The following is a 10,379-nucleotide window of genomic DNA, read 5'->3' on the forward strand; positions in this document are numbered from 1 at the left end:
ATTTTTCGCCGTCTATTTCTTCCGACTGTGGCAAACGAAGCCAAAAATAGGCTTTTTTTCAATATCTCCACGCAAACTCGTCGGATCGCCGAACCGAGTTTACCAACGTGTCGGATTATCTAGCGATTAAGTATAAAAAAGATCAATCCTAACTTTAGATCTCAATTTAACAAAACCCTCTTTAGAACCCTAAATTACAACTATTGCAAGAATTCATCGAACAGCTTCATGATTCAAGCAATAATCATCTATTCAACATCTAAGGGTTTAACTAAAACTGATTCTAGAGCATAAGATTCAAACCCTAGAAATCCATCATGAGAGGGTTTGAAGCTTACCTCTACAAGCTCCTCCAAACCAAGGAAGAAAATGAAATCCACCTTCAAGCTTCAATCTCCACTAATCCTTCCGCTAGCCTCCACCCTTGAGAGAGAGCTTCTAGAGAGAGAGAGGGAGAAAAATAAGTGAAGGAGATATTTCCCTGGCTGTGAACAAGAAAGGGAGAGATGAGGTCCTTTTATAAGCTGCCATAATTGCAGAAATGCCCCTCATTTTCATTCTATTTGAAGCAGACCAGTTCTGCTATTTCCTGCACTTTGTACCGGTACGCGGGTGGGCTTCACCGGTTAAGCCACTTCGCAGAGGCCAAACCCGAGAGTTGCTATCCTCGGTTTGCTGCGGGGTACCAGTACTACCCTGATGCTTAACCGGTTAAGCAATACCGAGACTGCAGTTTGACTCTCCTTACCTCCATTTCGCGCCGAACAACACTAAAACTCAATAATCTAGCTTGGAGTTTAACTTTAACCCTTCCAACATTATTGGAATGTCACATGGACCATGTCCAAGCACCCTTCTCGCCGCGCTTTGGTCCTTTTGACCAAAAGTGGTTTAATACGACGAGAATTCAATATCTTACATCCTTCCCTCCTTAACAAGAGTTTCATCCTCGAAACTAACTTAACTTAAACACAAACTCGTACCTCAACTCAACTCCTCGAAGAGATGAGGATGATGCTCCTTCATCACATCCTCAAGTTCCCGTGTGGCTTCGCGATCGTCATGATTGCTCCACAGAACTTTGACGTAAGGAATCTCGCGGTTTCTCAATTTTCGCACCTCTCGAGCGATAACAGCTACCGGGAACTCCTTATAGCTCATGTCTTCTTGAAGTTCCGGTGGCTCATACAACAGAGCATGCTCGGGGTCATGGATATACTTGCGAAGATTGGAGACATGGAACACGTTATGAACATCCGAAAGCTTCGGCGGCAATGCAAGCCAGTATGCTACCACTCTAATCAACTCTAATACCTCGTAAGGTCCAACGTACCGGGGACTCAACTTTTCCCGCACGCCAAACCGTTTCACACCCCTCATAGGTGATACCTTTAAGAAGACGCGGTCTTCAACCGCGAACTCCAAATCTCGCCGGCGCTTATTCGCATAGCTTTTCTGCCTTGATTGCTCCGTCAACAACCGTCGACGAGCGAGGTGAACTTTCTCCTCCGCTCCCCACAAGACATCGGGACCCAACATCGTCTGTTCGCCCACGTCACTCCAATGTATAAGAGATCGGCACTTTCGCCCGTAGAGATCCTCAAACAGTGCCATCTCTATACTTGCTTGGTAACTGTTGTTGTAGGCGAACTCGGCCATCGGTAGATGCTCGCTCCAACTACCCTTGTAGTCAATGACACACGCTCGCAACATATTCTCGAAAATCTGTATAGTTCTTTCCGACTGCCAATCGGTTTGACGATAGAAAGTGGTGCTAAACTCGAGCCGTGTGCCAAGTGCCTCTTGCAGGCTTTTTCAAAAGTGCAAAGTGAACCGATGGTCTCGATCCGACATAATCAACTTCGGAACCCCGTGCAACCTCACCACTTCATCGAGATATACCTGCGCAAGTTTGTCTCCTGACCATGTAGTGTGGATCGGTAGAAAATGTGCTGACTTCGTCAAACAATCCACCACTACCCAAATCGCATCGTGGCCACCCGACGAACGGGGCAATTCGACCACGAAGTCCATGGCAATATCCTCCTATTTCCAAACGGGGATAGGCAGGCTCTGAAGCTTTTCCGCTGGAAATTGGCGCTCCGCCTTGACTTGTTGGCAAACAAGACATTGCGCCACATAGCGTCCAATGTCAGCTTTCATTCCCGGCCACCAATAAAGCACTCTCAAGTCTTGGTACATCTTGGTGCTGTCTGGGTGAACACTATAGGGAGATTGATGCGCTTCCCGCAAAACTAACTTTCGGACCTCTTCATTTTTCTGTACACACCACCAGTTCCGGTATCGAAGCGCACCATCGGCATGTATACTTGAATTGCAAACTGCAGCACCTTTGAAATCGTAGAATTCCCCGTATAAATGCCTCGACTGATTTGACCTATTCAAATCCTTTGGGAAATGATATATGTGCTGGTGGAATGCATTTCCCATCATTTTAAGATGGTTTTGAACATGGATTCGGTTTTTAGTTTCGCGGACGAAACTTCTTTTTAGTAGGGATGAATGTAGTACACTGAACTTTGGTAAATTGCGAAGTTCGAGTGTTAGAATAATAATTGAAACTATTCTACGACTTTTGAAGGATTGTAGAGAGGTTTTCAACAAGTACTGAAGTAAGCAAGTAGCCGGAAGCGGAAAAGTGCATTGCAAATGCACTATTCAACTGTAGTACTTTGAACTTGGTCAATTGTGATGTTCAAGAATGGGATTGGTATTGGGAGTTAACCCACATCTTTTAAAGAGTTGAAGTGAGGTTTTGACAAGTTATAAGAGTGATCGAGTAGCCAGAAGATCGAAAGTGTATTGCAAAATGCGAAAATCTGTATTTTGCATTGTGTACCGGTGACAGAATGATTTGGTACCGGTACCAGTATTGTAGCTGCGTGGCAGTAAGGCTGTTTTGGTCATTTCACTTTCTAAGCTTGTTCTTATCAGCTTAGCTCAACCCCTGAGCTTGTTCTTATTATGTTGGAGCTCAGGAAAACAGGGGTGTGTTAGGTCCTATGTGTTGGCAAGTTTCGTGGGTCAAGTCGGAGTCTTGAAGAAGTCCGGAGCGGAGTATTAAAGATCGAAGAATTCAAGACTTCGAAGAAGCGGAAAGAACGCAAAACACGTAAAACATGAATCACGATGCTTAGGTAAGCTTTAAATCTTGTTTATGGTGATTCATACTTATTTATAGATTTTAGAATCATATTTTCAAGTTGTAATTAATTAGAAAGTTTCTAAGAGTTTGTAAAATCCGAAACAATGCATTTTCAGCGAAAATTGCATTGTTGTACCGGTACAAGGGTTTTCTGTCCAGATTGACTAAAATTCGTCAAAATTATTTTCAATTGTGAGATTGCCTAATTTAGGGGGAGTTTGAAATTTAAAAAAAAGGAGAAAAAGAAACTCCTATGTTTAAAAGATGTGGAAAGAGTTACATCCAAAAGGAGTGTGAAAACTACCACCACATGTAGGAAAGAGCTACCACCCCGGTCGTCCGGCAAGTGTGTGAAGCTACCACATGAAGATTGAATTGATTAACCGAAAAAGGTTGGAAATCAAATGAAATAAATATTTTAGATTTTTCGGAGTAATAAGGTGTTAGTTTGAAAAAAAAAAAAGATGCTCAGAGAGCCACCCCCGGTGTAATATTAGTTAAATCTCTATTTTGAATGTGTTGCGACAAATTGGTGTCAATCTTGTTGAATTCCTAAAAATCAATTTTCATCAACTTACATCTTGATAGTTTTGAGTCATTAAATTATTTTTGATATTGAAATTTTGATGTTTTGATGTGTTTTGAAATTTTATAATATCTTATTTTCATTACAATGATTTTTGGAGTAAAAGCCTTAATTATATGAATTTAATTTAAATTTGATGGATTTTTAAAGGATATTTTTCGAAATTTTTTTTTCACATTTTGGTCCTTGTACCGGTACAAAGAACCGTGTTCCGGTACAAGGTCTGCGGCTGAGCGGCTTATAACCGGGTATAACGCTTCGATCTCTCTCAAATCTCTATCTTTGTCAAAAAAATTTTGTTCTTGAGAGCTCCGGCGACTCTTCTTCAACCGTTCTACACGTTTTCCTCTTGGATTTGTAAGTTTTTAGCATCAAATTTGTGAGTTTTATCCCGGTTTTGTTATTTTCACTGTTTTGTTGCGGGATAAGGGTTTGATCTCTGTTCTAATCCGTTTTTGATGCAATTTTTTGCTATAGATCAGTGTCTTAGGCTATTACTTTGCTTGTAGAACACTTGAACAACATCAATACAAGTTATTTTTCGCTGATCTAAGATTTATGATCTAATATGCATCTAATTTCGGGATTTTTCAAAAAGTTCGATTTTTTGATGAAATTTTTTGCATGATCTGGTTAGAAATAGCATTTGTATGCATTCTAATGTTATTAGAAATTTTTTCGCTATTTTTACAGATTTTTTCAAGATTTTGTTCATGAGAGGTTAATTTTTGTGTAGGGAAAATGGCGTTTTTGCTCGTATTGGTGTTCTTGGTGCTAATGGCTGGGAAACAGAGCCGTGGTAGTGGTAGAGGTCGTCATGGGGTTTCTAAAAGGACACGCATAACTGAAGAAGCGTCCGGGTCTGATCCGGATTATCAGGCGAGCTCCTCTGAAGAATCTGAAGAATCTAATGCTCGCCTTGACAAAGGCAAAGGAATAGCTGGCGAATCATCTCATGGTGGTGGTTCTCGTACTCGTGAGGGACGTACAAAACAAGCTGTGGATGTCCCTCTTGCACGGCGAAGGTTGTTTGCATCAAAGTCGTGCATAGCTGAATGCTTTGTGAACTTCAATGATCTGATTCGGGATGTTCCTGATTTTGGACGACTACTACAGCGCGCACCTATTGAGCCAGTTGGACGGGTTCCTGCGAAAGCTCCTTTCTGTGTAGAACTCATTCGGGAGTTCTATATGAATGGTAAAGTACTTGCTGAAGATGGTGAAACAGGCACTTTTATTTTCGAGACTATTGTGCGTCAGAGAAGATTTCCAGTTACCCCCTATGATATTGGAGAGATCTTGGGGATGCACGTGGACACTTCAGGTCTTCTCTATACGTCAGGAGGATTCCAAGCATCAACTCACCTGGATATCGTTCTTGGAGCTATATGCAAAGCCGGTGTTTACATGATACATGGTTATATTGAATCCAAGGATTTATTACCTGAGTATCACTTGCTATCCTTGGTTATGAGCTACAATGTTCAACCAACTATCGGCACAAAGAGGATCCGCTTGGAGAGATTAGTGTTGCTATATCTACTTGGCCATCCCGAGCAGGCTCGTGGGTTGAACATCAACATTCCATTTCTGATCTGGCAAAGGATGATTCACGTAATTCAGGGTGCCACTCGACGGGATCTACTACCATTCCCTGTTCTGATTACGAGGATTCTTCAAGCAAATGGAGTGTATACATCTTGTGACAAGTATGATGTTGGCCTTGGGCCTATTGACTCAGTGACTTGGGCTAAGTCGGTTAGCACTCTCAAGTCATTCCATCAGACCAAAGGGCCACCTCCTGAAGCATCTAGTCCAGCACCTCCACCGAGAGCAGCTTCTAGTTCTGCTCCTCCGCCTACATCTCGAGGAAGTTATGATACTTCATCTAGTTCGGGGGAAGCAACGACGTTGGAATCAGTTAAGAATGATTTACGGAAATTAAAGAAGAAGGTGAACAACATTGGAAGGAAAGTTGAGTCCGGCATCAAAAAGTTTGAGTTAAGTATCAAAAGATTGATGGATAAGATGGGGTGTAGACATGATGATATTTGGGAACCTACTCCATCTTCTGCTTCGTATCAGCGGTCATCTTCACGACATCCTCTCATTCCACCGTCTGGTGATGCTCCTGAGGCTGGAGGTTCTGGAGCTGGTGCTGGAGATGATGATGATGATGATAAGGACACGGAGTGATTTCTTCGTCGAGCTTAGTCTCTTTCTTTCACTGCATTTGATGTTTAGGAAGATGTTTTAGATTTGCTTGCTTATCTTTCTGTAGTATGTTTTTACTTTTATTTTAGGCCTGTAACTATGACTAGACTACTCTCATGTTTTTCTAGTATGTTTTCTTTTTCTATTTGCTTTTCTTTTGGCAATTTTTGACAAAAAGGGGGAGAGCGTAGATGAAGGGGGAGAGCATGGATGAGCATGTTTTGAACTGAAGCAGAGGATGATAAGTTCAAGAACAAAGGGGGAGAGCATGGATGAGCATGGATGAAGGGGGAGAGCATGAATGAGCAGAAAATCAAGACATCAAGACTCCTAGTTGTGTCTAAGTCATAGAGTCTGTTTTAGGAGTTTTGATATAATTTTGAGTTTCAAATTGTATTTGGATTACACGCGAGGGGTTCGATGTTTTGGTGAGGACATTGAACTTCGGTTTTTCTTTAAATTGTAATTTGTGAGCTTTTGTGTGTTTTGTCACGAAATTGCCAAAGGGGGAGATTGTTAGGTCCTATGTGTTGGCAAGTTTCGTGGGTCGAGTCGGAGTCTTGAAGAAGTCCGGAGCGGAGTATTGAAGATCGAAGAATCCAAGACTTCGAAGAAGCGGAAAGAACGCAAAACACGTAAAACATGAATCACGATGCTTAGGTAAGCTTTAAATCTTGTTTATGGTGATTCATACTTATTTATAGATCTTAGAATCATATTTTCAAGTTGTAATAAATTAGAAAGTTTCTAAGAGTTTGTAAAATCCGAAACAATGCATTTTCAGCGAAAATTGCATTGTTGTACCGGTACAAGGGTTTTCTGTCCAGGGTACAGCCATCAGTGTTTGCGCGGATCGTTTGATGGTTGTTCCGGTACAACCTTCACGCTGTACCGGTACAAGCCCTGTTCCGGAACAAGCTGCAGCCTATCCAGGGTACAGAAGCTTCGCAGAAAAATCTTCCGTCATGCTGTACCCTGGACAGCTTTCCTTGTTCCGGTACAAGGTGCTGATTTTGGAAAGAAACTTTCTAATTCTACTCCGTTTTGATTCTAAAGTCTATAAATAAGCTAGAGGGGTTCTCTAACTAATAAAGCATCATAAGAATACATGTTTGAGAAACCCTAGAGGCTCGGATTTCATTCTAAACCTATTTTCTACAAATTAGCCTCTTTAGATCAAATTGAGATAACGTTTCGCATTCGCTATATGTCGATTTGATCTAGTTTTCGCTTGGAGTTTTCTTCTTTGGTTTTCTACGATACTCCTAAGCGAAGGAGCACCATAATCATGATACTCTTCATGAACGGCGTCGTGGATTCGGCGTGAACAAAGGCGGTTCGTGGATTCGGATCGTTTGCTCGTGGATTCGAGTGGCGTCGTGGATTCGACGTGATTGAAGCTTCGTGGATTCGAAGTGGAGGCGTTCGTGGATTCGAACGTGAGGGCGTGGACAACCCGGAGGGTAGCGCGAAGATTCATAGGAGGTTAAGAGAGGTTGAGTCCGTGGAGTCGGTAATCACCTTGTAATCTTTTCTCTTAGTGAATTATTTTTTCGCGTGTTGGTCCCGTGGGTTTTTCTCCAAGTTGGAGTTTTCCCACGTAAATCTCGGTGTGCTTTTTATTTTCCGCATTTATTTTTATTGCATTGAGATTTGTGGTTTTTGGCCGTTCACCTATTCACCCCCCTCTAGGTGATAGATACAATCTAGATAGATCCTTGGGCTACTCAAAACTTTCAATTGGTATCAGAGTAGGATCTAGATAAATTGTTTTCTAATGGCCGAAGACGGTAACGTTAATCGACCACCACTCTTCGATGGCACGAATTATGCCTATTGGAAAGTTCGCATGAGAGCTTTTCTAATTGCAATCGATGAGCGTGTTTGGAAAGCTATTGAATTTGGTTGGGAGCACCCTACCGAAGTTGTCAATAACGCTACCGTTCCTAAACCACGGAACAAGTGAACAAAAGATGAAAACGAGTCATCTTCGTTTAACGGTAAAGGAATTAATGCTTTATTCAACGCTTTATCGCAAACGGAGTTTACTCGGGTTTCGGCATGCGAAACGGCAAAGGAAATTTGGGATACTCTACAAGTTACGCATGAAGGAACAAGCTTAGTAAAGGTCCAAAAATTGCAAATGCTAACTAGCAAGTTTGATTCTATTTCTATGGATGAAAACGAGACCTTTACCGAGTACTATGCACGTCTACAAGATGTTGTGAATACATGTGCTAACTTGGGAGAGAAAATTTCGGATTCTAAGGTTATTAGAAAGATTCTTCGAACTCTTCCGGAATGTTTTCGGGCTAAAGTAGCCGCGATCGAAACGGTCAAACATCCGGATGAGATGAAAGTCGAGGAATTAGTAGGTGCTTTACAAACTTATGAAATGACCTTTCCTACTAATCAATTTTCTTCCAAGTCTTCTTCTAAAAGCACAGGTGTTGCATTGAAATCTACAAAGAAGAAGAACGAAGACTCGAGTTCCGACGATGACTTATCAATTGCGGACTTTGAACAACAATTGGCGCTTCTCACGAAGAAGTTTCGTCGAAATTTTCGGAACAAGAATAGATTGGACAAGGCTTCATCGTCCAAGCGACAATCTTTGTCTAAATCATCTTCATCTTCAAAGTCTAAGGATAAAAGCCGTGCAAAGTCTTCAAAGGAAAAGGATGTATTTGAAGGCGAGATCCAATGCTTCAAGTGCAAAGGCTACGGCCATATTGCGACGGATTGTCCTTCAAAGAAGATGTATAGACAAAAGGCTATGCAAGAAAAGACGTGGGATGATTCAACATCAAGTGAATCATCGTCAAGTGACGAAGAAAAGAATGATCAAATTGCTCTATTTGCTAATACTCCCTCGTCGAATGTTGTGTGTTTATCCTCTATTGCTACTAACTCCAATATTTCTCTTTCTTCACATGATTTATCGAGCAACAATGGCGAAAGTGAGGAGGAATCAAACGACGACGACATAGCGGAAGCGTACAATCAACTTCTTATTGAATCAAAGAAGATGGCTAAACTCAACAAGAAGTTGAGACGTCATTTGTTGGAACTTGAGGAGGAGAACAACAACATAAAGAGTTTGAATAAGGCTCTTGAGGAGGAAAGAGATTCAAGTTTGAAGATTAATTTGGACCTCCAAGAGAAGCTTAGCGATGCGGAATCAACGATCAAATCTTCTAACGACAAGATTGGATTTTTGGAGCATCAATTTCATGAATCGCACAAGTCCAATCAAGTCTTGACCAACCAAGTTCGTCAACTCCAATCCGATCTTCAACAATTTTCTTCGGGATCAAAGAAGTTGGACAAAATGTTTGGATTGGGTCAAACAAGCAAATTGGGCCTTGGATATGAACGGACATATGTTGAGAAGGATCAAACGGCGACATCTAAACTCTCAACAACTTTGAAAGGCAAAGTGTGTCATCGATGTGGCATCAAAGGACACATCAAAAGGAATTACCCAAATAAAGACAAGAAGAATCAATCGGCAACTTCTAAACCTCAAGCGGCATTATCTACAACTCGACTTCCCACGCAGAATCTTAAGAAAAATCAAGTTAGTCGAGTACCTCAAAAGAACCGGACCTCTAATGCACAACGTCAAGTTCATGCAAAACAGGTGCATAAGCCTCAACGACAAATTCAACCGAAGCCTCAACCGAAAAAACCGCCAACGGTTGATCAAAAATCTAAACAAACGGCACCAAACGTCGACAAGCCGAGAAAACCAAAGATCCGACAAGTTTGGATCCGGAAAGGTGATATCTTTCCTTGCTCCTCGTCTTAGTCATTTTTGATTTTTAGTGTAATGCTTTGATTGGTGCTCGTTGTTTAATTTTATTCATTGCATTACATGTTTGAATGATTTTTGGTGCATTGAATTTTTGTTTTATTTAAAAATTATTTTGAGGAAAAGGTGTTTGGGAATTTCAAAATCTTTGAGAAAAGAGATAATTGAGATCCATGATTTTGGAGAGAGAAATTTTTCTAAAACGGGTTTTAACTTCACAATCATATTAAGTTAAATTCATATTAATTATCGGTTTTACTCCACTATTTATTATTTTGACGATAATTTATTATATGATTTCTTATTGCATAAATTCATCAAAATTTTGAAATCAAATTTGATTTTTTGGTGATTAATTCATCTTGGTTGTGAGTGTTGGATATGATGAATGGGTATTCTCTAATTGACTAAAATTCGTCAAAATTATTTTCAATTGTGAGATTGCCTAATTTAGGGGGAGTTTGAAATTTAAAAAAAAGGAGAAAAAGAAACTCCAATGTTTAAAAGATGTGGAAAGAGTTACATCCAAAAGGAGTGTGAAAACTACCACCACATGTAGGAAAGAGCTACCACCCCGGTCGTCCGGCAAGTGTGTGAAG

At 40.9% G+C, this 10,379-nt stretch overlaps 1 protein-coding gene across 1 annotated transcript; it reads right to left on the reverse strand.

The window, feature by feature from the left end:
- On the reverse strand, positions 985–1,614 carry LOC109724227. The gene is made up of 2 exons (XM_020252967.1): positions 1,390–1,614; positions 985–1,218 (listed from the first exon to the last, which is right to left on the reverse strand). Exons 1-2 carry the CDS (start codon positions 1,612–1,614, stop codon positions 985–987), a joined length of 459 nt encoding a protein of 152 aa, XP_020108556.1.

Source organism: Ananas comosus, linkage group 18 (genome assembly GCF_001540865.1).
Source record: "Ananas comosus cultivar F153 linkage group 18, ASM154086v1, whole genome shotgun sequence".
NCBI classification, from domain to species: Eukaryota; Viridiplantae; Streptophyta; class Magnoliopsida; order Poales; family Bromeliaceae; genus Ananas; species Ananas comosus.

What these genes read in the sequence shown, in the direction of transcription:
- LOC109724227 (XM_020252967.1), bottom strand. Translation starts at nt 1,614, where the DNA reads ATGGCACTGTTTGAGGATCTCTACGGGCGAAAGTGCCGATCTCTTATA. An exon ending in AAGACCGCGTCTTCTTAAAG is followed by an intron (nt 1,219 to 1,389) that starts GTATCACCTATG and finishes AATCTTCGCAAG; the next exon opens with TATATCCATGACCCCGAGCA.